This window comes from Vulpes vulpes, chromosome 5 (genome assembly GCF_048418805.1).
Source record: "Vulpes vulpes isolate BD-2025 chromosome 5, VulVul3, whole genome shotgun sequence".
In the NCBI taxonomy this organism is placed as follows: Eukaryota; Metazoa; Chordata; class Mammalia; order Carnivora; family Canidae; genus Vulpes; species Vulpes vulpes.
In genome coordinates this window covers 61,243,847-61,269,759 of record NC_132784.1, presented here as the reverse complement: position 1 = coordinate 61,269,759, position 25,913 = coordinate 61,243,847, and the positions used below count along the sequence as shown (strand labels likewise).

At 53.2% G+C, this 25,913-nt stretch overlaps 1 protein-coding gene across 1 annotated transcript; it reads right to left on the bottom strand.

Moving 5' to 3' along the window:
• Positions 1-930: 930 nt before the first annotated feature.
• CD5 (CD5 molecule) lies at positions 931-23,662 on the bottom strand. Its single transcript, XM_072758187.1, has 11 exons — positions 23,201-23,662; positions 13,598-13,636; positions 10,943-11,254; positions 10,453-10,515; positions 9,841-10,185; positions 7,534-7,827; positions 6,758-6,883; positions 5,976-6,029; positions 5,014-5,133; positions 4,383-4,474; positions 931-3,909 (listed from the first exon to the last, which is right to left on the bottom strand). Exons 1-10 carry the CDS (start codon positions 23,292-23,294, stop codon positions 4,386-4,388), a joined length of 1,536 nt encoding a protein of 511 aa, XP_072614288.1. The 5' UTR covers positions 23,295-23,662; the 3' UTR covers positions 931-3,909; positions 4,383-4,385.
• Between the last annotated feature and the right edge of the window lie 2,251 nt (positions 23,663-25,913).

Below are 25,913 nucleotides of genomic sequence, written 5' to 3'. Positions count from 1 at the left end.
GGGTGGAAACCGTCAGGATCATGCTCTGCTGAAAGGCCTCTTTGATCAGGTCCACAAAGCCTCATCTATGTGGATATCCTCTCGGGCTCCTGTCCTCCCCTGCTCCTTTGGCCCTGGCTTGGCTCTTACGACCTTTCCCTTTATTCTCCTGCACTTGGGTTTTCCAAAATCTTAGGTGTTTTCACGCAGGGACCTGCATTTTCGCCTCTTCTTGGGCCAAGCTTGGGCCATGCAAGTCCACCAGCCCCCAAGAGGGGGCGTGCGGGGCCCAGCCTAGCGAGGGTGGCACCACATCTGCGCCACCTGCTGTCTGCCTGTATGAAACGCCAGGATGCCACCCGTCAGGGCCAGGTCTTCCCTTACAGTTTATAAACGGAAAGAGAGGAGGCAGCGGGCCCCTGGCTGTGAGCCCATTGGTCTTCGCCCACCACCCAGCCTACTCCCTCTCTAACCCACCCTGAGCTCGGCTGATTCTATCATGAGGTTTGGGAGGGAGTCTTCTGCTCTCCCCAGTAAGGGCAGCTTTGGGGGAGTCAGGAGGCCAGGCTTCTGATGGACTCTCAAGTCAGCCCGTCTGCCTTTCCTTCCCAGCAAAGTGACATGGGCAGGCTGCCTGTGGACAACGTGCAGTAGTGCTTTGGACTGCCAGTACTGAATACACTGAATACATGCATGATCTTGTTGGGTCCTTTCGACAGCCCTTTGATCCCCAATTTTAAGCAAGGGAGGAGACTGCAGGGGGTGGGTGGGCCAGTGACCAGGTCTCAAAGCCTGGAGGGGTGGGAGCAGGGCTGGCACCTGGCTGGCTGACCTGGCTGCAGGGGTTCCTCCACCATGCCATGTGGTGTCAGAAGTCTTCCGGTTTCCAGATGTCTTCCGGTTCCCAGTCAGGAAGAAGGTTTGGGAAATCTAAGCCCATGTTGAGAATCCTTGGGCTTTAGTCCATTTTTTATTTTATTTATTTATTTATTTTTTTACTGTCTGTTGCCTCCTCCTGAACTCTGCGCCTTGCATGTGTCCAGGTTTAAGGACAGGTGGCAGGGTGCATGAAGGGGCTGCCGAGAGGAACCACCACTTTCTATGAAATGGCTCGAAGGAGAGATGCCTCAGCTGGTCATCTGTGCATGAGCATCCTTCTGCTCCTTGCTCTCCCTTCTCCCCAGGCCCTCCGGATGCCTCTTCCCACCCCTGTATCTGCCACATTGAATCACCAGGCGCCCTCCCCCAGACCCCAGTGGGTCCCTGCCTGCAGAGCCAGCTGCCCAAGGACACACCCCAAGCACCAAGTTTAGAGCCTCAAGGTGATTCCTAGCTTATGTGAGAAGGACATTTTGCTGATTCAGCTGGGGCAAGGCCACTTGAAATGTCCCTTTGGCTATGATTCAGTACTCCCAGATCCCAGAGGCATGACGGCTTTGAAGCAAGGCTTGTCACTGGGTACTCAGAGTGAGCTTTCCCATCAGGGCCTCAGTCTCCTTTACACAAAAGGAGGAGAATGTGCTTGAATCAGTCTATCAGGCTGCACACACTCATGCTCCCCAATCCCCTGGCTGATCATGCAGGTAACAATTTAGGGAAATGGGCTGTTGTGGAGTGGGGGGGGGGGACATACAGCACTCCCCTCCCTGGTGAAGGGGCGGCCCCTATCTGCTCTGGCAGGTGGCCATAAGGCAAGAGGTTGAACCTGAGGTGGCCCAGGCCACAGCTCAGCATCCTCTGTGGTGAGGGAGGCGGCCCAGGCCTTGTGGGCTAATCCTTCCTGCTAAGGCCAGAGCCTGATGAAAGGCCAAGATGTTTCCTATTCAACTGTTAACCAAACAGGCCTTTGTGGAGTGCACCACCCAGGCCTGCCAGCACTGGGAAAAGCTTTCTAAAGAGACCCCTCAATGCAGCTCCTTTTTTTGGGGAGGGGGTTAAATTGGCCATGGTTGTGTTGAGGTCATGCCTGGTGGGCAAGCTAGGGAGTAAAGAGCTTTTATCAAGAAAGGGGCTGGTAGAGACATTGGGTGCCTCACGGCCTCTGCCCTGTAGGGGCCAAGGGCATGCCTCCCCAAGATGCGCCGCTTTGGCTCATGGACTATTTTGAGCTAAAGGCAATCAAGACTCAGGGCTCGCAAGAAACCATTGCCCCTCCTTTAACTACACAGAAGAATCTATATTGGAGGTCTTTCCAGAATAAGTGTTATTGCTAGAGATCACTTGCATCTGAGTGACCCATCTATAGGGCAGGGCAAACATCTCATTACCAAACACTCCCTCCTCCTAGTGCTCTGTGAAGTGCATTCCTTCCCCTTGCAGTCCCAGAGCCCTGCCCCTTCCTCTTAGTTCAGAATGACATGGAGATCTCTGGGCCTGTCTCTGCAGTTTCCACGTCTGCTTGGGTCCTCTGTACATACTTCTATTCAATTTGATTTTCTCCTGTTCACCTGTCTCAGGTCAACTTGATCCTTAGTCCAGCTTGAAGGACCTCTGAGGGGACAGGAGTTCGTGCTCCCCAATGGCCCTCCCTGAAAGCCACCTCTCAGTTCCCTTTTGAGCAGCCCCTCACCCCTGCCGAGTGTAGGAAGGGGACTGCGTGCCCCTGTTTCTGGATCCCTAGCATGGTTGGGGCAGATCCGAGACTCGGGTTTGGCCACTGGGCTCTCATGGGACTCTGGGTCCCAAGCAGGGGAGGACAGGAGGCCTGGTTGGAAGGTATTGGCAGAGAGCTGACCAGACTCTTCTAGCAAGCTACTGTCCTCAGATCCCCTGATTCTATGAACACCCCTACCCCATATCCTTGTAGTAACACCCCATTGCTCTTCCTGGGTTGGCTTCTGTAGCTTGGGCCATGAAGAACTGTTGCTGTCAGTGGAGACAGTGGCAGATCATGTGGAGGAAGGCCCCAGACCCAAGACGCCTTCTTAGGGAACTGGTGCCCAAGGGCTGACCTGGTGGGGACCTGGCTTGGCCTCTGCCATTACTAGATCTTCACGCTCCTGTGAGATGTCCCCACTCACTCACCCTTCCTTCCTCACTAAGGACATCCCAGCATCACACGGTAATGTGTGTGTCTAGATACAGTGACTAGTAGAGACAGTTTCCATTGGGAGAATGAATGATTTAACTTCTATGAATGTCCAGCCCTGTTCTCTGCCTCTCGGCTCGGAAGTTAACTGTGATTGGCTGAAACCACTTTGGCTTTGAACTTTAAACTGCTGTGCAAAACCAAACCCCCAAGCACCTCGGATTTGCTAGGTCCTTTCTTTGGTCCTTTCTTCACGGGCCCTGGGGTGGCATGGTGCCTTTGGGCTTGGCAGCCAGCAATCCCAGAGATTTGGTGCTCTCTGTTAGGGCTTGGAATGAGGGGCTGAGGGGCGGCCACAGAGGGGGGGTGATTGGGCCCTGTGTCAGGCAGTGGCTGCCTGCTGTGCTGAGTGGCCCTGTTTCGGGCTTGCCAGCATCCCCAGAAGGGTCCAGAAGCTGGACCCTCGACTGAGGAGCGGAGGCCCTCTAGTTTGCAGGAAGTAGAAAAAGTGTTATTTACAAAGAACATATTAAAAATACAATAGAGAACCGAGTTTCCCCTGCACTCCCCTATCCCGGCGCAGAGGGGAGCTCCTTCCTCACTGGGGTCAGAATCTCAGAACCAATTCCTCCGGGTGCTGCTCCCCACATGTCTGATTTTGAGGGTTGGGGGATTCTTGTTTCTGGGCTATACTCAACTTGGAAGGGCAGCCGAGCTATGTTGGGGGTTTTCACTGGGCCAGGTTCCGGCGGCCCACAGCTCTAGGGACTTAGGATATGTCTGAAAGCACCCTTGCCTGCGTCCATGTTCTAGCTGGGGCAGAAATTATTTCCAGGCAGTAAATACAGAGTCGTCTCAGGAGACAGGTCTGCCTCTTGATGTTTTGTGCTTGGTACCTGGTTCTGTGGGGAGAGAAGGAAACAGGTCAGAGGAGGAAACCCTGCACCTTGGAGAAGGTTCAGGGAGGTGAGGGATAGGCCCCAAACCCCCGGTTTGATAACAGGGACAGAGGCTGTCCCTCTGGGCCAGGGGCTACCTCTTCCTGCTGGCAGCTCCACAGGGGTGTGAGTCCATCAGGAAATTCTCAGGGGCTCTTTTGGGTGGCCCTCTAAGATGGAGTTTAGGAGGAGGTGTTCAGGTTGACCATCCTTCTGCTACTATTGCCAAATTAGCCCCCATTACCAATATAGTGCATGTTTGTTTGTTTGTTTGTTTATTTATTTATTTATTTATTTATTGTCTATGAGAGTTAAGATGTACAGATGCCCCCATTCTGGATGGGCAGGGCGGGCAGGAGGTGAGGAATTGAGGGGCCAGGGCTTATCTCTAGGGCTGTTCGGGGATCTCAGGGGGCGGGCCAGGGAGCCCAACTCACCTTTCACAGTCTCTGAGCCCCGTGTAAATCATAGTCACTATCGGAGGAGTTATCAGGCTGGGTGGAAACACGATTCAGGGCCCCTTCCAGAGCTGCAGAAAGAAAAGAGGCCATTTGCAGCAGGTTTACCCCACCAGGCTACACAGAGAGAGCCCCTCAGAGCCCAGTGCCCCATGGGGTCTGAGGATCACAGGGGCTTAGGAGCTGGTGGGTGGCTTGACAGTCCTGTATCTGTTTTGATAAAAATCAGCCGGTGTTCACTAATGATACTGAACTCTGGGCTCCCTGGGGGCTTAATTGTTAGTGCCAGTCAGGGAACATTCAATTCAGGCCTCCTGCAGGTCTGCAAGGGATCCAAGGGGCCTCATTTACCATCTGGCCCACAAGGCCCTGCAGAGAAACAGGCCTGTTAGGTCACAGCAGTGCTGTGGTTTAATGGCATCTCAGCATATTCTCTCTAGCTGAGTGGCTCATGGTCTCTGGGGGGACAAGCTGAGGCCGGTTAAGGCTGGATCTGTTTCATACCACTGTCAAAGGGCAGTTAGAGCCCCCACTCCCCTGGGGCATCCTGTTTCTGGGTGTGACCTGTGCTCCAGCCTGCCTTCACCCTGGAAGCCTGGCTGCTGCTTACCTGCATAAGCAGAGGCGTGGGAGTTCCTGGGAGGCTGGCTGTATTCATTCTCCACATGTGAGACAGCAGGGTTCTCGACCTGGGACCGGACGGTCGCCGTGTGGTTGCGATGGAAAGACACTGAGCAAATGCAGGAGATGGTGTCATTAGCCTTCCTGCTCTGTCTTCCTCTGCTCCTCCTCCCCAACAGGAGCCCGGAATTGAGATTTGTTTCCATTGTAGGATGGGGGGAAGGCCAAGGGCACCCACACCTCCTCACTGCATCCCTCTGCTCCTTTCTTCCCGAGCAGGTGCATTCTTGCGGGGACTCAGACTTCCTGAGCAGCTTGGGTTTGGCCAGCAATCTGGCAGGGTGGGCCTTCAGCTGTCAGTTAGTCATTCATCAGGTATTTATTAGGCAGGGATTGGAACACAGGTGATAGGCCAGATACAGTCCCTCCTCTCCTGGAGCTGAGGGGCTTTATATTGTAAAAGAGACTTCACAGCACACCTTGATTTGCAAAAGGGAAGGAAGAACATGGAGTGGGAGAAGGGCCATGGTTCTGTCCGTTAGGGTGGTCTGGCTGTGGCTAGAGGGACAGAGGATGAAGAACGAGGGTATGGGATGGGCTAGCTGTCACAAAATGTTTTAAAATTGGCCTTTTAAAATTGTTCCATGAGAAAATGAGCTTGGACAACCTTTCTTGCAAAAATGCCCAGTACTGTTCTAATAAGTCCTGAAATAAAGAACCGAGCCTCATTTTGCTTACCTCACTGATTTCTGAATCTATGTGATGGTGGAGACCTCTTTTTGGAATACCACCTGCTGACCCCTGTTGACCACAGTCCCACCTTAGATGAACTTGGTGGAGATCAGAGGCCTAAAGTAGCCGCTGGCTTCGTAGGTGGTCAGCAGAGAGCCGTTGACCCCCTGTGGACACTGGCTGGGGCTGAGGGAGGACTTTGCCTTCCGCAACACTTACTGTTCTGGTTCATTCCCGTCGGGCCAATCCACTGGCGCTGCTTCTTCTGGCGGACTGGGTGACAGACAGGAAAGGCACATGAGGCCAGAGGCTGGGCAGGGATCATGGGAGGGAAGGATGGGGAGACTTGTGTGGGGGAAGGTGGGGGAAGGGAGGCAGGAGGCAGCAGGTGCAGCTGAAGGAGAGACTGCTGGACTTTGCCCCCTGATATCCTCCGGGATCTCAGTTTTCTGACTTGCTCAGGAGGGTGACTGGGCCCATCTAGGGTGAAGGGGCGTGTTGAGGGGGCTGCTTCTCCAGGAGAAACAACCACGGGGCTTTAGAACCAGAATTAAGCCGGGGAGGGCAGTAGGGACCTGGCCAACACTGTACACCTCCCGGTCTTCTCTCGTCGGCCTCTCTAATCTCACTTCCAGTCTCTGCATAATTTTCTTCGGAGCTCTGCAGGGCAAGGACACCAGCCCCCTATATTCACAACGCACGCCATCGCCCATCAGGTAGATGAAGAAACTGAGGTTCAGGGAGGAAGCGGCTCAATCAGCAGCCGGCGCCGTCGCTAGGGGGTGGAGCCGGGCCTGGACCCAGACCCGGAGCCCGGCGCGGGGGCGGGGCGGGGGGGGGGGGCAGGTGTGCGCCAGTCAGCGCTCACCAGACTCCTGCTTCTCTCTGTTCCCACCCGCAGGAGGGGGTGAGCCGGGTAGGGAAGCCCAGATGCTCTCCTGCACACCTCCCGCCCCCCGCAGGGGCTTGAAAGTGAGGGGGCTCGGGGCGCCCGCACCTACATTTCTTCACCAGCTTCCTGTAGGCGTGAGGACCGCACACGACCAGCAGGACTGCCAGGAGCACAAGGGCCAGGACGATGCTCATCACGGTGCCTGCGCCCAGGCCTGCCGGGTTTGGGTCCTGGCCTGGGGGAGGCAGAGGTCAGGGGGATCCTGGCTGGGAAGTGGGAACTGTCCGCTCAGAGAGCGGCCCCTGGCTCCCCCGCCCCCCACCCCTTGCTCCTTGCCGTTCACCAGCATGTGCCAGAAGGCAGTTTTCTACTGGCCTCTCCACCTGTCTCTCGAACTCTCTGCTACCCCTTCATCTGTCTCCTACCTGTCATCCAGCTATCACTGGCCACTCTTGTTATCAACTATTTCACTTTCTACCCTTTGCCAGTTGCTTATAAGTGATCACCTTGCCATCATACGCTGATAGCCATCCACCCATCCGTCCATCCATTCATCCATCCATTCATCTATTTCCTCTCTTTTATGCGTTATTCAATGACCATTTCTCCCTTGCTTTTCTAGCTTCCATCCTGGAAGACTAGAAGACAGAAGGAAAGCTCCTTATCCATTATGACCAATCTCCTCTTTATGTTTCATGCTCATTGTTGTCTGAGCACAATTGCCCCCCTCCACCCCCCATTTGCCACCTCTCCAACCTTTTCTAGGACTCCAGGGCCCTCTGTCTAGGCTTGGAGCCTGTCCTTCAGAAGCACACTCACCGATGAGGTCCTAGAAGGGAAAATCCAGAACTGCCCTCTGCCCACTGTAGGCTATGGCCAACTCACATGTGACAAATACCCTTCTGCAGTAGGTTTTTCTCTCTTGAAGCTGGTGGCACTGGGACAGCTTCTCCTCAGGGCAGAAGAGCCCATGGGAGGTTTTCTCGGTGGCATCCAGCACCCGGAAGGAGTTGAGTTTGCCGCAGCGCTGCTCCTGGCACACCTCCTCCCACCGCGCCGTGCCCTTTGCCCGAGGGACGTCGCACAGGACTGCCCACTGCTTGCCCTGGCGCACCTCCACAGAGCCTTCACACAAGCCACTGCCCCCCACCAGGCGGCTTTGCACCTTGGGCTGGAAACCTGGAGAGGGGAAGAAGTGGAGGGCAGGTGACAGGTTTGGGGGAGCTCTAGCCTACCCTGGCCTGGCTACTGGGGCCCCGTGTCGCTGGCCAAGAGGCGGCCTTGGCAGAGCCCAGCTCGTGGGGAGCTGGGGTCGCCTTCCTTTCTGTTCTTCCCTCCTTCTGGCATCTTCTGGCATTTCCCGCATCCAGCTCCTTCCCTGGCATCTCCGGGCAGCTGCTGGTAGCTATCCTGAGATGTGACAGCGTGGGTGGTTTCAGGGAAGATGCCGAGAGAGTGGCAATGCTCACGGCAGCCACTGGAGGGAGTCAGTCCCCGCACAGGTGACAGTGAAAGAAGAGCTGTGAGAAACAGGCTCCACCTGGGTCCTCTAACCTTGGAGAACCATCCCTGGCGAGGCGGGAGGGCTTTTCAGAAAGGAAAAACTGAGGCCTAGTGGTAGGAAACAGCTCCTGCTCCGGGTCCTGGTACTTCAGGGGTGGGACAGAACCCAGGATTCCTGCTGCCCAGCCTCAAGGGGTGGGCTTTCATGAAAGGACTCGGTTTGACAGAGACTGAATCCATTTCTGCTTGCCAGGGTGGGGCCTGGGGTGCACAGCTGAGGCCCACCTGTGCTCAGGTTAGAGGGGGCTGTGATCTCACCCATTTGGCCAGTTTCCATAGGAACATCCATCTAAAAGGCCTTAGTAAATTTTCTAAAGAATTTCAAAGGCGAGCCCTTTTGGGTCTGATTTTGCACGTTGTAGCCTGCAGGAGGGCAGTGGCGAGTGGGTCTGAGAACCAGACTATCCACCCCGCCGTCAGGCCCAGAGAGACCCTGGGTGGGGGAGGCTGGGCCGCTCCTACATGGAGGAGGTGGTGTTTCACTAATTCATACCTGGCATCCACCGGGCTAGGGGGTGGTTGCAGGGTGCAAAGGGAGTGGGGGTGGTATGCTTGCGGGGTAGCCCAGAGGTCCAGAGCAAGGCTTCCCAGATTTTTGCACACACACCCCTAGGACCTTGCTGAAATGCGCATCTGATTCAGTAGGTCTAGCGCTGGACCACCATATCTGCATTTCTGAGCAGCTCATGTAGCTGGTGCTGCTGGTCTAGGACCACACTTTGGGTAGCCAAGGCTGGGACCACAGACTCTGGGGTGACATGGCTTGAGTAGAAATCCCAGCTAGTGCTCTGTGATATTGGGCAAGAAATGTAACCTCTCTGAGCCTCAGCTTCCTCATCTGTAAAGTGAGGATAATAATAGCGCCCACCTCCTCAGGCTGTTGTGAAAATGAATGACCCTCCTGGGAAGGTCCCTGTCACCCAGGAAATGCTCGGTAAGTCGGACTTCGTATAGTCTGGACTCCACTAGAACCCTTCTGGTGATGGGAACCCACCCCTTCCCTTACTCTGACCTGCAGTCTCTTCCTCCTCCATTTCCCCAGGGATCCTGGTTTGGGGGTCCCCGAGAGCATCCTCCTTGGTCTTCTCTCCTCAGCCACACCAGATTCACCAGTCTTTTTGTTGTCTTTGTGTAGGAGCCTCCGCAAGCAGCTCTCTGGGGACCTGCCCTGGTCTCCCTCTGCCCGCTGTGCAGGGGGTAGGGTGGGACAACCTCCCACTTGTTACCATTGCTCCAACCTCCTCTGTCTCTGGGGTTTGCAAACTCCCCTCCTTCAAGGCTGGTCCCCTCCAAGTGCTCCACCTGCTCTGATCCTTGGCACAAGTCCTAATTCCCACCTAAAGAGCCTTCTCTCCTCTGTTCCCCCAAACCCACAAGGAGACCTTGCCTCATCCTGAAAGTCCTGTTGATCTCCCACCGAGCCGCAGCCAAGCTGGCAGTGCATCTGGGCTTGTTCTGTGTTACTTTGTGTGAGTATAGCTCCCCCCCACCCCATCCTGCCCTCTGTTTCCCTCCCATTCTGCTCTGCATGGTGCCCAGGGCCCTGTGCTACCCACAGGGGTTTCCAGGAACAGGTGTTGACTGATCATCTGGGGGGCACCTCTTGGGTCCTCACTGAGTCTCACTCACCAGAACAGACAATGGCCAGAGCTTGGCTGCCCTCATAGGGCAGTACTTTTCTGAAGCACCACTCCAGGGAGGCACAGCTCCTGTTCTGGATCTTCCATCGAATTGGCAAGGGCTTGCTCTCCCCTGGATCTTGTGTCCTGGCTGTCTCAGCCTCTGGCAGAAGCTTTAGGAAAGAACCACACTGCAGGGCGGCACAGATGCGGTTCTCTAGGTCCTGGGTCCTGTCCTGGGTCCTGTCCTGTGCCTCATAGCTGATGGCACCACCCAGGCTGCCGTAGTAGAGCTCCACCACACCAGCACACCGCAGGCCCCCAGGCCTGGCCACCAGCTGCAGCCTGGGAGGAGCTGTGGAGGGAGAAAGAGGGGAGCGGGTCTGAGTACTGCCAGGCTGGCAATGGGGTCTTCCTTGCTCCAGGCTCTCTGGTTCCAACACACAGACAAATGAAAGACTGGCCAACAGCTGTGGGGGGTGGGGAGCTCCCAAATATTGCATAGGGCATACTTCCGCTAAACCTTTTCATGTTTACCTGAAGTTCAAATGCAACTGGACATCCTGTGTTTTTATTTGCTAGACCTAGCACCCTGTCCCCAGGGACCTCAGAATCCTCTTACCTGTGGGCTCTGGAGTGGTTGTGGGTGGGGGGCTCGTGGGAGGAGGTGTTGTCTTCGGTGGCTCTGCAATGAGATACTCTGGTGAGGGAGGGGCAGGAGCCCTGGGAGGGGGCTGGAGATGGGGAGGGGGGGAAGAATGCAGGTTGGGGGAGGGCTGCCCAAACCCGAGGGTTTGGAGAAAGACCTGGAACTTATGATTTAAGTGCCACTTGTCCTACACACTGTCTCTAAATCTGCAGGGTGGGCAGTACCAGCCCATTTTACTGTCGGTAAAACGAAGGTTAAGAGGAGACAGTAATGTTAGCAATTGGCGGAACCAGGTTTTTGGCCTCTTGATCCCACCAGGCAGGTGCCAACACCCCCTACCCCAGTTCCCCACCAAGGTATTTTTTTGGGGGGTTGTTATAAATCATGAATGCCCCTCTACCTGCCTGCTGCAGCCTCAGATCCCAGGCCCCAGGCAGCCTCACCGGGGCTGCTGGTTACTCACCCTGGCAGATCAGGCCCAGGTGGTTGCTCTGGCTTGCCACACTGGTGTTGCAGTTGGAAAAGGACCCCACTTGTCCATGGCAGGTGATCGGTTTCTGAGGACTGTTGAAAGCAGGAAAGTAGGCCATGGCCAAGGCCTCCCCACAGTCCAGCCTCCGGCAGAGCTTCAAGGCCAGGCTAAATTCCTCCCAGGGGTTTGGGCTCTGGCTCCAGCTCCAGCTCCGGCTGGACACTGTGTACCAACTTTTCCCGATGCAGACCTCCAGCTGGCCCTGGCACCGTGAGCTGGAGCCTTTCAGTCTCACCTGGAACTCTGGGGGTCAAAGAGGTGTGTGTGTGGGGGGAGAGTCTTCTTCTTTCCCAGTCAGGTTCCCCCTCAGCCAGGCCACCTTCTGCCCCATGGGCTGCCTTCCTGGCTCCTGTGAGCTTTGTGCTCCCTGACACTTGGGGTCCCCCAAAATCAGGCCCCAGAGGGTGGGGCTTGAGACCTCAGAGCCCAGGGGAACTCAGAGCAGCAGGCAAGGGGTGCTCAGCACCTACCGTCCAGCAGGATTGCTCCACTCATGCAGATTCTGCTTCCATAGAAATAGGGCCTGTCACCTGTTTTTATTTTTCTTTCTGACTTTTCAAATCAATTTTGTTGAGGTAGGATTTAGACACAGAAACATTACTCATGTGTACTCATTGCAAGAGCCCTTGTTCAGTGGAACTTGACAAAGGCATGCCTTTCTGGAACCACCATCCCCTGGAAAGTTCACTTATGCCCATGTGCAGTCAGTTTCCCTGAATCCAGCCTCATATGCTTCTGTTGCTAGAGAGAAGTTTTGCCTCCTCTCTAATGTTATGTACCTGGAATCATACAGCGTGTTTTTTTGTTTCTGTTGTTCTGTTTTTCTCGTCAGACTCCCTCGCCTTGGCATTTGGGGTTTCTCTGCATCATTGCATGTACCAGCTTCCTTTTTGTTGTGGAATGTCTCACTGTGTGGCTATGCCACCATTTGGTTGCTGTGAACAAAGCTGTGTGGAACATTCACAAACTGATGTTTGTCTGTGTGGGCACGTGTTCCATTTCTCTCAGGAAAATACTGAGGAGTGGAATTGTTGGATCATAGGTAGGAATAGGACTGGTATGATTTTATAAAGCTCCATGAAGTCAAAAAGAAGGATATATATTTGTATCTGCAGAGATTCCAGAAGGAGAGACAAGACAGGAATATATGTGGTTGTTACCTGGGGTGTTAGGATGCAGAAAGCACTGGGCAGATGAGAGACAGAAATGGAAATGAGATTCATCATTGTAGGTTTTTTTTATATTTTTAAAATTTTAAGCCAGGCAACTGTATTACCTATTCAAGATTTTTATTTTATTTTTTATTTATTTATTTTTTTACATGTAAAAAGCTTTGCCAAGTGATTGGGAGGTGGAGGTTTTCCCTGGTTGGAAACTTCTAGGCAGGCTACTTTTTCTTCTGGGCTTGGGGATCAGAGCCCAGGGCTAGGGCTTGGCAAGGTCACTATACTAGTTTGAGACAAAGTGGGGTTGTTGGGGCACCACTGGGTGGCTCAGTGGTTGAGCGTCTGCCTTCAGCTCAGGTTGTGATCCCGGGTCCTGGGATCGAGTCCTGCACTGGGCTCCCTGCATGGAGCCTGCCTTTCCCTCTGCCTGTGTCTCTGCCTCTTTCTATGCCTCTCATGAATACATAAATAAAATCTTTAAATTGAAAAAAAAAAAAAGGGCTTGTCCAGCACCTGACATTGGCAAAATGTTCTGCAGCTTTCCCTCCAGTGAGCAGACTCACTGAATCCTCACCAGAGAACAGATGGTCTCCCCATTTTATAGGTGGAGAAATTGGGACTCAGAGAGGACAAGTCACTTGCTAGAGCTCAGAGCTAAGATGCCACTGCAGGGTTCCAGATTCTGGACAGGGCCCTCCAAGGCCCCTGTGGCTCCTTCTGGCTGCATGCTTCATAAGACTGGCCACATTTCTCCCAAAAAACATTCAGCATGATGTGATCTCAGGAAATGTGAAAGAGTGAAGTCTGGGGTGAAATGAGTCTGGGAACTGCTGTATTAAGAAATATCAAACACATTTCTCCACTGCAGGACTTCTCAGAGACTTTCCTAGGCTGGTACACACAATCAGTCTCCAGGGAGTGATGGTGTTGTCTACCTCTTATCCAACATGTCCCATGAGCCCTGTTTGGGAAACACTAGCCTCTTAAAGTCCAACTGAGAAGGAAGGACATGCAGCATACTTTACAACCTCGTGCAGTCTCTCTCTGTAGCCTCAGCTGCAAATGCATTTGACCAGGAAGATCTGGCAGGGACTAAGTAGGAAACAGGATTTTGCAGGGGGCATTTATGGGCCATTATGTTTTCTGTTCATGGTGAGTGGGTCATAATAATAATTATCATGATAATGAGCATGCGAGTGGTGCTTTATGGCCATCCAGGGCATCTGCCAGTGCACAGGCATCTAAATGTGTATACGAGTATGTGGATGTGTGGGTCTGCATGTGTTGGGGCTCTCTCTCTCTCTCTCTCTCTCTGGGGTGGAGTTCACTCTGGCAGGTAGGTCTCCCTACAGCCTGATGGAATCACAGCCCTGTCCCCTCACCACCCTCTGCTCCAGACCTCTGTCTGTCTCTTCCTTACCTGAGTCCTCCCAGTGGGGCCCCCCAAGGCAGGAAGTGACTGTAGAAAAGAGAAAAGAGGGTCAGGAAGTGGAGCCTCCCTCCTACCCCCCATCCCGCCTCATACCCACCCACAGCCTGAGCAGTGGCCTCTTCTGCATCCCCCCAAATGTGGGGCTCAGGGGTAGGGAATGTCACACTACACATCAGAACCCCCAGGTGGGTCACGAAACCAGTTTAATGGGCTGCAACTATCAATTTTTCCCCTGTTTTAAAACTTTGCTTTTTAAATGAGCATCAGTAACATGAATTTTCCTCTAGTGCACAGATCTATGAATGTTAACACATACAGAGATCTGTGTGATCACCATCATAGTCAAGGTGACATTTCCATCACCGCCCACCTCAACATTTCCTCATGCTCTCCCTTTGCAGTGATATATAGCTTTGCAGCCACTGATTTTTTAAAATTATGTGGTAATGCAACCATCACATTTTTTTTTGCAAAATGAAATGGCTCAGAATAGAGAATGTCAGAATACACGGTTGGTTATGAGGTTTTGTGCATTTGGCTGCAGTGTAAAACTGTCGTGAGCACTGCTTTCAATCTGAAAAAGTTTGAGCCTCACAGTTGTAGAGAACCAGAGAAATGACCCAGCATGAGAACCCCAGACATCATTTGCTACTTTCTAGTTATCTCCAAGGCAGGATAAGAATGAGAGCAATTCATCTTAAATAGCTCAGCTTCCAGAGGAGAAGTCGAAGCTCAGAGATGGAGGGGCTGGCCCAAGACAGTGCAGCCAGGTGGCACAAAGGAGTCAAGACCACAGCCCCGGTTGATGGTGGGTCTGGGGACCTGGCCTCCCCTCTAGCATGGCTCCTGCCCAGGCCTGTTCAATAGCCATGGGGGCCCTTTGAGGAGTCCGGCCTCCTCCCAGCCCCGACTGACTCCAGAGTGGGAGGTAAGCTGGCTCACTGAAGGGATTGTCACAGAGCAGCCTGTGGCTGGCTCATCTGTGGCTGGCAGAGGACGCTTGGTTTGGGTGGGCCTGGGCCAGGGTGGCACGCTCGTGTGGCTTCAGAGCCCCATCCCATGTTTGCGGCTCGGCTTTGCCAGCCATGAAGTAGATGTTCTGATTTCCACCTTATGACTCCTGGGCCTGCTTCTCGATTGGGAGCCAGGACAGTCAGGGTGACTACTTTAGAGGGGAAATGACTCCATTTAAGTTGCTTTTGAGAAATTGTTGCTGTGTGTTAAAAAAAAAATGAAAATGAAAATAGGCGTGCTTTAAAAAGCTTATTTTTGCCTGAGTGTTTTGGAGCTTGTAGTAGAATTTTAAAGGAAGATGTGTCCCTGCCAGCCAGCCCGCCCCCCACAATCAAGACTCCCTGTAATAATGCTGGCACCATACTGTGATGTTCTGGCATTGGTGCTCAGGGCTGGTGGCACTGTTGTGTTGCTGGCTGGGCCTGGGGCAGGCCTGGGGAGGATGGCAGGCCCACTGGGGAGCTTTGCCAGCCTGAGATGCTTGGAGAGCCAGGTAAGAGGGCCCACTCAAGACCTTCATATCCCCCCAAGTCGCCATAGTCAACATTCATTATTAATAGCAGCTATCAGTTATTGAGCACCTACTGTGTACTCAGCACTCAGGGTGGCTCCTGATAGATTCCACTGTTAACCTTCCACACAGCTCCATGGTGTGAGTTGCATATATTCATGGTGTAGATGTTGGGAGAAGGAGAATGCCCTGTGCAGGGGGACACTGCCAGCAACTGGCAAGGCCTGGATTCAAACTGTGAGTCTGCCTTCCAAACCTGTGCTCTCTGCTGCCTGCTTGTGTCTCCAGAGTGCCAAGTTTGGGGATGCAGAGATGAACACGGCCTAGAACCTGTCCCCCTGGTTTTTGAGTCTCCAGACATTGGAGCCCCTGGAGGCAGGGACCAGACCAGACCATTCTTGTAGATCTCACATAGGATGGCCCAGGCCCTCCTCAGAGAATGTTTCTGGGAAAGACTGAACAAGCTGGAGAACCAAGTAAAATTCCCAAAATGCTCTGTTGAGGAAGGGCATCTAGGTATCCCCACACTTTGCCTCCCTCTGGGTGCCTGATGTCCTCAGTGGAGCAGCATTTCCTGGCTCATCCCTCCTTCACCATCACCATCACTGTCACCATCACCACCATCACTATCACCACCATCATCACCACTACCACTATCATCACAATCACTATTACTATCAACAACACCATCACCGGCACCACCATCACCGTGACTACCATCATTGTCACCATCGTTACCACCACTATCATCACCACCACTACCATCACCATCATCACCATCACCATTACTACCATCATTACCTCCATCAGCCTAACCATCACCACCATCATGATCAAAATTACCGTCAACAACAATACCACCATCACCATGACTATCAGCCTCACCACCATCACCATCAGCCTTACCATCCCCATCATCACCACCGGCAACACTTTAATTTTTTTTAATTTTTTATGTTTTTATAAGACAGAGCTCAGGCTCTGCCTTTTTTTTTTTTTTTTTAAGATTTTATTTATTCACTCATGAGAGACACAGAGAGATAAAGAGAGGCAGAGACACAGGCAGAGGGAGAAGCAGGCTCCACGCAGGGAGCCTGATGCGGGACTCGATCCCAGGACTCCAGGATCATGCCCTGGGCCGAAGGCAGGTTCTAAACCGCTGAGCCACCCAGGGATCCCCCTGGTAACACTTTAAGAGTTCACATTTACCCAGGCATTTGTATATGTTAACTCTCTCAAACTTCATTGCTCTATGAAGTAGGCAGTATTGGGTTTTTAAAAAATATATATTTATTTTAGAGAGACAGAGACAGAGGAGGAGAGAGTGTGTGCAAACAAGGGGATGGGCAGAGGGAGAGGGAGAGGGAGAGAGAATCCTCAAGCAGACTCCCCACCGAGCACGGAGCTTGATGCAGGGCTTGATCTCACCACCCTGAGATCATGACCTGAGCGGAAACCAAGAGTTGGATCCTTAACCGTTAGAGCCACCCAAGTGCGCCAGTAGGCACTATTATTTTGATCTCCATTTTATAGATGAAGAAGTGGAGAAAGATGAACTAACATGCTGAGCAGCAGGTTGCTGCTGGGGCTGGGACTCAAAGCCAAGCCATCTGTCACACCTCCTTTTGCCAGTTTACTGCACGTTCATGGTGTGCAGATGTGATGAACAGGAATGAACTTGGAATTTCCTTCAGTTAGTGAAACACGCTGTGGGGAGACTTTTCCATGAACTTGCTCTATGATCCTGGCAAGACACTCGCCCTCTCTGGATGTAGTTTCCTCAACTGTAAAATGAGAAAGTTAGACCCCGCGATCCCTCACCTTCCTCTTGGGCCAGCCTTCTCTGCTCTGTACTCTTTAGTTCCTGCTGTATCTCAGAGGCTGTCAAGGGCCAGGGACCAGTGGACAGTGAGACGTGTGACTGCCTCAGAGCCTTCTAGGTGCTTCGTTCTGTCTGTCCAGAGATATGTTTAGGTTGTCATTGTCCACAACATATTTTCATTCTTTGAGCTTCTCCTCACAGGGGTCTGACCAAGAGCCTCCTTCCCTGGAACCCTGCAGATAACACTTAGGTTCTCTCTGAGACCCTCCGGGGCTGCAGCTCAGTCTAGCGGGTTGCAGAATCTGCAACCAGAGGCCTAGAGACCCTAGGGGACCATGAAGCATTGTGTCCTTTGCTAACCTGCCATCCATAATCGCAGCCTAGCAGCTGGGGCCAGGAACGAGAATCCTCCAAAGGCTCCTCTTTCCCCTGCCCCCTCCCCTCGGAGACCCATGATTGGGGCTTGGAGCAGCCGAGCCAAGTTCAGGGCCGAGAAAGCCCGAGAATGTGAGAAGGCATCTTCAGTCTCCTGGCCTCTCTCTTCATCTCCCCATTTACAGAAATTTAGTCATTTTGACCCTACCTGCACCCCTGCACCGGCGGGATCTCTGTGAGAATTCTGTGCATTCCAGAAGGCACCCAGAGATTTTCACACCCTCGTCCCTACCCGCCTGGTCCTCTTGCATCCCCACCATTCCCAGTGATTCTCGCTTTGGTTCTCTGTGTGATACCACTGGCTGCATCAGGCCGTGGATGGGTTTTATTGGCTCTGCATGCTGCTTAAAATTTTTTTCAGTCAACTTTTAAAAATTAGGTTTCTTTCTGTTTTGTTTGGCTTAAAAAAAAAAATCCCAAGAGTGAAATGTTTTTGGAAAATAGGATCCTTGGGCCTCATCAGGCTACCTCCCCAAGAGCTCCATGCAGCAACCTGTGGGATCTGGTTTGCCAGCACCCCTGAGGCCCCTTACTATCACCTTGTGTGTGGAGAGCTCCAGCTTCAATCTCATGATGGTTTCTGCCGAGAGACATGAATTTTCATGCCATATGGGATGTGCAGGATTATAAATAGCATCCCATTCATTCAGGTCAGGATCGGCACCAAAAGCGCTTTCCAGAGATCTGCAGACGTTGTTTGGGTTTTGGAATTGCTGGAGAACGTTTATGGACCCGTTTTGGTGGTTCTACTTGCCGAGCAGTACTCGGCAGAGCCAGGACTTGGCCCAGGCTGGCCAGCCTCTGGCTCACTCCGACACTCCTGGGGCCCGTGAACATCTGCCTTTGCAACCACCATGTACTGGGAAGTGGAGACAAGGCAGCAGGGTCCCAGGGAGGAGCTGGGACATGTCTGATAGGAGCGGTTAGAGTGAACATTTGTGGTGCTCCTGCCTCATGCAGACCCCAGGGCAAGCTCTCGGCATGGGGGACCTGGCCCCCATCCTCCCAATAGCCCTGCTGCAAGGGGCTGCTGTCACCCTGTTTCCCAGATCAGGAAATGGATGGACTTAGTGAGGTTTGGAAGTCAGATGTTCCAGCTTTTCCATAAACAACAAGTCCTTCTAATAGTCTGCAAACATCTCATCAATTCACAGCAAACACCACAGGTCGGACTGCCTTTTGGGGGGGGCGTTTTGGATTTTTCTTCCTTTCATCCTCTGATGAGAGGCTGATTAGAAGGTCAGAAACCCCCTTTCCTGAAACGGAGCTGTATCTAACCTGAGTCTGTATCAAGGCTTTAGGGAAACAAGGATGGCAGAGGCCCCCAATTCTGTTTCTTGGTGGAATACTAGATGAGGTGATTGGTTTCTGATCAGGAGTCTTTTTGTGTGCAAAACATGCAGAGAGTCACTGAGTTTATGCCAGGAAAAGCCTGGGGACTGGCACCCACAGAAGGAACAGCAGATTCAGACCTCTAATCCTGCTCACGGGCCCTGCACTGGCCTGTTGATATGAACAGATCCCAGGCAGGACGGCTGTCACAGTCTAAACTGTCATCACTCTCTCACTGGTGGCCTGCTATGTCCAACTGAATTTGCACGTGTTTAATGCCACATATGCATCTCCACTGTGACAGTGATAAGACCTTCATTTTGTTCGGAGCTTCCTATATCCCAAAGTTGTTTCCACCCACAGCACCCTAAGGAAGTGCCCATTCTTATTCTCCTCTTCAGATCAACAAACTGAGGTTTGTTGAGGCTAAGCAACTTGCCCAAGGTCAAGTACAGTTTGCTGATGGTAGAGTCAGGACAAGAAACCCCATCTCCATGACTTGACAGGGTCCTGTGGGAATCTACCACTGGGAGAACCTGGAGCCTGCTCACCCCAGGGTACAGATAGGGGAAATTGAGGCCAAGGAAGGAAGGGCTCACTCTGGATATCTCCATGGGAATCTGTGGTGGCACAGGACCCTTTGCGCTTCTGCCAGCCACCACTGATTTTCTATCCTGTCCCTACCACATATGTCTCAATGGTGTCCCGGGGGAGAGGGGCGTTTCAGGGGCCTGTGAGAACCAGACGTGGTGATAATGATGATGATGATGATGGTAGTGTCTATGGAGGAAGTGGCCTGGGGCCATAATTCCTCATCTGCAACTTAATACCCTAAACCATAAGTCTTTTCTAGTACACTTGGCAGGAGGGTATTTGCAGCCTTTAATGAGTCTCTCTTAGTGTGTGAATTAATGTTTCATTGAATGGGAATGTGTTTGATTAGGGGGTGTTACCAAGACCTCATTGGCACATGATGAACACATATACAGTATGACCCCCAATCTGGAAAATTCTGAATTCCCAAATGCATCTGGCCCAAGGGTCAGGATAAGGGTGTATGAACCTGAAAAGGTGTTGGGACCATTCCTTTCAGGGGTACTCATCACTCTTACTCCTCTACTCTGCCCTCTGCCTGGATCATCCTGCCCAGGCCCACACAGTATGCTCACTCACTTCCTACAAGAATTTCTCCCAAATATTATCTTCTCCTTTCCTGGATAAGCACAGCCCCCACCCAACCCCACCCCACTCATGACCTCCCAGCATCCATGCCATCACCGTATGTCTCCCCATAACACCCCAACTCCCATATTGGATCCACCAGGACACGGATTTTGATGGTTCAGCTGTGTCCCCAGCACTTAGAATAGTGGCCAGTACATAGTAGGTGCTCAATAAATACTTACTGTCTGAATGAGTGAATGAATCAGATTTAACAATTGCATTGTCCTGTAAGGTGGGCACGGTGGTCATCCCATTTTATAGATGAGAAGGCTGAGATTCTGAGAAGTGTTCTTGTCATTTGTGAGTGGCTCAGCCGAAGTCAAACCCCAATCTGTGCAACTCCAAAGCCCCACAGGCCTTCACACACAAGTGCGCACACACAACACATACACACGATTACACACACAGCATGCACACATGTGCTCACACATGCACCCACACTCATCCACACACATATGCATATATGGGATAGGCGTATGCATTTTATCAATTTTCTCAGGTAGAGTTGAAATCCCTCCTTGGTCTTGAGCTGGGCAGAGTGACCAGAGGGGCCAGTACCAATCCCTGAGCCACCAGGTCCCTGTATTCCCCACTGAGGGTGGGGAGCTTGGGCCACTGGGACCTTGCTGGAATAGTGGGCCAGGCAGCCTGCTCGAAGCTCGAGCCCATGTCCCCCTGCCTCCTGTGGATGCCTAGCCCCTGTCGGGCCTGTCCTGCCTGTTGTGTGTACGCTTGCAAACCCCTATGGACCACATCCCTCTTTTGCCTGCCTGGCTGGCTCTTTCCTGCATCTGTGTCTTAGAAGAGATGTCACTTCCTCCGAGAGGCCCTCCCTGCCTACCCAGCCCCTGGACTGGGCATGCTCCTCAGGGAAGTTGGCCACTGAGTCCCACCTGCTCTTGTGTTCTTCACTGCACTTACCACAATACTTAGGAATTTGTAACTATTTCGGGTGCTTCCTCCATTAGGGTAAGGATTCCCGTCTTGTTTACTATGATCCCAGATGCTTTACAAGCATTGGGCATATAACAGATGCTCCATAAATATTTGTAGCTGGATAAATGAAGGTGTGAATGACCCGTGTAAGAGGGCTGGGGAGAGGAGATTCGATGGCCAGGCTGGCGTCTGGCAAGACTCTCTACTGGGTCCGACCTCACTTTGTTCCCTCTGGACTCTGACCTTCATGATGATGAGAGTAATAATTACTATGACCATCAGTGCTTACTGAGCACCTACTATATACTCTAAACCAGCATTCCTACTAACAGCTCTACATTCATTAATTCATTTAATCCTTACAAATCTCTGTGAGACATATACTCTCAGTGACTTTGTCCTGCCCCAGTGCTGGCTTCTGCAGTCCTGGTGGCCAGGCCTGACCCTCAGGGCTGTCTTCACACACCATTGATCCAAGCAGGTGAGCCCCAGGCAGGCTGGGGTTGAGGGCAGCAAGAGAGGGGACCAGCTGTCATACCACCCAGGCATGTCGTGGGCATCTGTGTGCCCCAAAGGTCCCCAAGTCACAATCTGGATGGCCAGCCAGGAGTCCCCAGCCCTCAGCAACCCTGCCCTTGGTGGGGACATGTCTGCAGGAGGTAGTTGTGATCTGCAGCCATTTCTCTATTTGTGGGAGTGGCTTTGGTGTGTCTGTATTTTTAAGGTACAGGGGGCCTCCATGAGAGCAGGAGTGCCGGGCTGGAGTTGGCCCTGCTGCTCACTAGCTGCTATGCCCTGGGCTTTGCTTCTTGGCTCTTCTGGAACTCAGTTTCCCTGACTATAAAATGGGGGCAGTGGGCCCACCAACCTCATGAGCTGTTGTGAAGCTTACAGAAGAAAGTAGCTTTTAAAGGTACTTTGTAAGCTGTGATCCATCGAACAGTGAGAATGTTTACTATCTACCAGTTCACACAAACACCGGAAAGCATGAGCTCCTGGGTTTCCAGATGGTTCTCAGACCCCCTGGGGAAGGTGCTGCCTTTCAGTCTCCCTGACTCTGGGCTCTGCTGGGATAGGGCAGCTGCTGGATCTGGCCAGGAAACTGGTCCCATGATGGGCTTCATTTGGGAGCCCCAGAGAACAGGACTCCATTCCCGTTCTCGGCGGGGAGCCTGGCAGCCTCCCTGCCCTGGCGGGGTCAGTGGCCACAGGTCGCAGCTCCTTGGGAGGATCCTATCTCTAGTCCCCTGCCCTGGGGACAGAAGGCACTCGGTATCTCTCGTGGGTCCATGTGAGAAGAGCTATGTGAACATGTGTGCACCTGCGCCATCATCACATGCACGGACAGAAGGTAAACCTACATTTGGAGACATGTCTGGCCCATGAAAACACACACACACAAATATTTAAATACACACGTTCACATCTGCTCACACTACACACCAGCCTCTCTAAGAGGGACTGAGGCTCCCTGAACAGGCAGGCAGGTCATAGCCCCTGGGTCCTTTCCCTGAAAATTGGGAAGCCGTAACACTTCCTTATCCCCCGGTCAGGCATCTCTCTTGCCCACAGTGCCCTCCAAGCCCTTGAGTGGTGGTCAGACCTCATCCAGTTCACCTCTGCGTTTCATAAATGGGGAGACCGCCAGCTTCTACCAACTCCCCTCCAGTGTACAGGAGGCCCCAGGCTCAGCCACCCCTGGCCTTACCCCGGCCAACTTCTCAGAGGCCCGGGTGCTCCTGCACAGCCTTGGAGTCCCGGTTCTGAAGCCCTTCATCTGGGCCCTGAGTGAGAGCAGCCCCAGGGTGCACTCCACCCTGGCTGGCCAGCCTCCTGGGGCTCCTCTGGGACAGAGCTGGAGAATGTGGACTCAGGGTGTGTCTCCGATTCATGCTCAGCTGCGTTCTCAGAGGCAGCCCTCTGTGCCTTGGCCCCATGTGCTCAGAGCATCATAGAACTGCCCAGGAGACAGTGAGCTACGTATGCCTGGGCGCATCTAGGTAAAGGCCAGACGCTCCAAGTGCCATTGCGGGTGGGGGCACGGCAGAGGAAGCTTGCACTAGAGGGGGGCTGGATGACTTGGTTTCTAGGCTGAGAGTCTGATTTAGCATGGGTCCCACCTGGAAGGGTGCAGGAAGACCTCTGTAGTACAAGAAAGAAGCAGAGCTGGGGGGGTGGTGGTAAAGGGATGGAAGGGACCAGTGGAGTGGCCCCGACCCTGATGCTCCAGAGAGGTCACATATAGGCCTGCGTCAGACTGGGGCGAGAACCAGCATCTCTTCCCTTGCATCCCAAGTCCCAGTAGCCCAGTACTCACCCAGCACCCCCAGCAGGCACAGGGCGGCCAGCGGTGGTTGCTGAAACCCCATGGACGCAGCCTCCTTCTGCCTTAGCCTTGGCAAGCTCGGCATCCCGTGGGTGAGAGGAGTCTGGTCCTGAGTCTCCCTTTCGGGGAGGAGGGGGTGGGGCGGGCAGGCAAGGGCAGGGTATGACAGGGAAGCAGGCGGTGTAGGGCCTGCGTCACCTGTGTTTGAAGTCGAACTGTCAACTTCCTCCTGGTAAAACCATCTGCCCCAGTTTGAATGGCAGCCCTGGCTTCCTGGGCCGGGGCAGTACCCCTACCACCACCTGACGCCAGGACAGGCCACAGCTGCTGGGAGGGAGAAGGCCTGGCCCCATGAGGGTGGGCCTGAGGGGTCTAGGGGGTCGGGGACAAGGCCATCAGGCAGGGGGACCTGCCGAAATGGCACCCACCGAGCTGTGCTAGGAGGTGAGAGCCGGAGGTGAGGGGTGCCACACCAGTTCTTGCCACAGGCATAGTGTTGAAAAATCAGATGAAACCCCGTGTCTCCCCTTCATGGGGGTGAATTGGGATTTTACCAACAAGCACAGACAAGGGCTCCTCTGTGAATGCTTGGCTCATGTCAGGGTGTGTGTGAGTGTGAGTGTGAGTGTGAGTGTGAGTCATTTCTGTGTTGATAATGTGATGCCCATGTCAGTATGAGTGATTTCTATGTTGGTGTGTGTGATCTCCACGTCGGCATGTGTGTATGATTTCCACGTTGGAACGTGTGATTTCCTTGTCTGTATGTGTGGTCTTGGTACAGCATTGCTCTGACAATAGCTTCAGCCTCTGACCTGTTGAGGCAAAGGCCTGGTGGCTGGGTTTCTGTGAATTAGCAGGGGGAGACCTAGCCCAGGAGAGGGCTAGGACAGCGCAGACCTAGAACCAGGCTCCTTGGGGCTTCTCGTGATCTGAGCTGCACCAGGAGGCATGAAATGATTCAGAGGCACATAGTTGGCTGTGAACAAGTGTGAAGCATGGAGTGGGTGTGAAAGCCTCCCAGCCACACCCTTCCCACCAACTTCAGCAGCTCTAGCTCCTGGGCCCTTCCTTCCCTGGCGTCCTGTCTCCCCTGGGGGAGTTTCTGGTTCTTGCATCTGCTCACTAGAGGCAAGAATTGAGGCCAGATCAAAGACTGCGGACCCCCATGACAGCTGTAATTGGGACCCGCTGACCGCCTCAAACAGGATTCTCAGGGCCTCTTCCCCTCCTCAAGAGCTGATGCTGCTTTAGCTCAGCCAGCCCTCTAGGCCCTGCGCCCTGCCCTCACATCCATCTCTCCTGTCCTGAGACTCTGGAAATCCCAGACTTTTCTCTTCCTTTTTTTTAAAGAGAGAGAGCGAGCAAACATGCATGCAAGAATGGGGTGGGGAGGAACAGAAGGAGGCAGAGGGAGCTAGAGCATCTCAAACAGGCTCCACACTCAGCACGGAACCGACACAGGGACACAGGGCTCAATCCCACAACCCTGAGATCATGACCTGAGCCGAAATCAAGAGTCAGACACTTAATCAACCACGCCCTAAAATCCCAGTCTTTTTATCCATTAATTAATTCATTCATTCAACAAAATTTCACCCGAGGCTAACCATAGGAATGCAGAGATGGGCCAATGCTCTGCTTACACACTGAGGACCCCCCTGGATAATTTTTCTCTCAAAGACTCAGTGTTTCAAAAGCGTTTATTGGTCACACTAGCCCCATATAGCAAGTGGTCCTTCACACAGGCCTGGTGACACTTGGTTTATATAACTACACCGTGAAAGGGAGACGGATTCCTCTGAATGCCTGAGTGAGCCTGGGGTGTGGCCTCTTATTTTTCCCAGCCATCATGGGAAGTGGGCAGTGTTCTATTTCACAGATGAGGGGACTGAAGCTCAGAAAGCAAAGTCCTTGGCTTCCGGAAGCCAAGACTAAGATTTGAAGCCATGTTTCTCCCTCTTCAAACCCCTGCCACTCCCCTCCCTGCCCTCATGGACCAAAAGAAAAGAAAACAAGCAGAAAATTGGGCTTCTTATGTGATCCCGGGTCTTATCACAGGCAAGGGTGGAGTTTCTTATCCTTTTGTTCTTTTTCGGAAAACAGAAGGCAGCTTAGGGCCTTGGGGCTTAGTCTCTGCCCCATCCCAGTGGAGGGAGCCTCCACCCAGGCCTTCCTCCCTCCCCCAGGCCTAGTGGGCTCCCTCCCAGGCCTTGGGCCTCATCCTGCCTTCCCTCTGGGTGACTATCCTGCCTCCAGGCTTGCTGTCCCCCACTCAGACCCCAGATCCCAGGCGGGAGCTTCCTGTTCTCATCACCACACTTTCCATGACACAAGAGGAAGTCAGCTGAGCTGGGGCCGGGTTTTCCAAGCAGCTCAGCCAGTGTGGGGCCAAAGGTTTGGGGCAGGGAGGGGGTTAGCAGCCCCCAGGGCCCGGGTGTCAGTACATCCCAGGCCTCTGCCAGAGAGACACCTGCCTGTGCTGCCCTGGGCCCACACCAGGTAACCCCGGGGGTGTGCATGCATCCTTCAGCTGGTCAATCAGGCTCTCTGGGCTCTGTGACTCTCCAGCACCCCCAGAATTTGCCCCATTGCCAGTGCAAAGGGGCCACGGTGCGGGTAGATGGGGATGGGAAGGCAGAGGAGCTGAGCACTGGGAGGCAGGTAGGAGGGACAGGAGAAGAGAAAGGGGGCCCAGAAATGTGAC

Coding starts and splice junctions, on each gene's coding strand:
- CD5 (XM_072758187.1), bottom strand. CDS start 23,294: ATGCCGAGCTTGCCAAGGCTAAGGCAGAAGGAGGCTGCGTCCATGGGG. Junction 10,516..10,942: donor CCTGGGCCTGATCTGCCAGG/GTGAGTAACCAG, acceptor ATCTCATTGCAG/AGCCACCGAAGACAACACCT. Junction 7,828..9,840: donor TCTGGCCATTGTCTGTTCTG/GTGAGTGAGACT, acceptor TCCCCTCTCCAG/GTTTCCAGCCCAAGGTGCAA.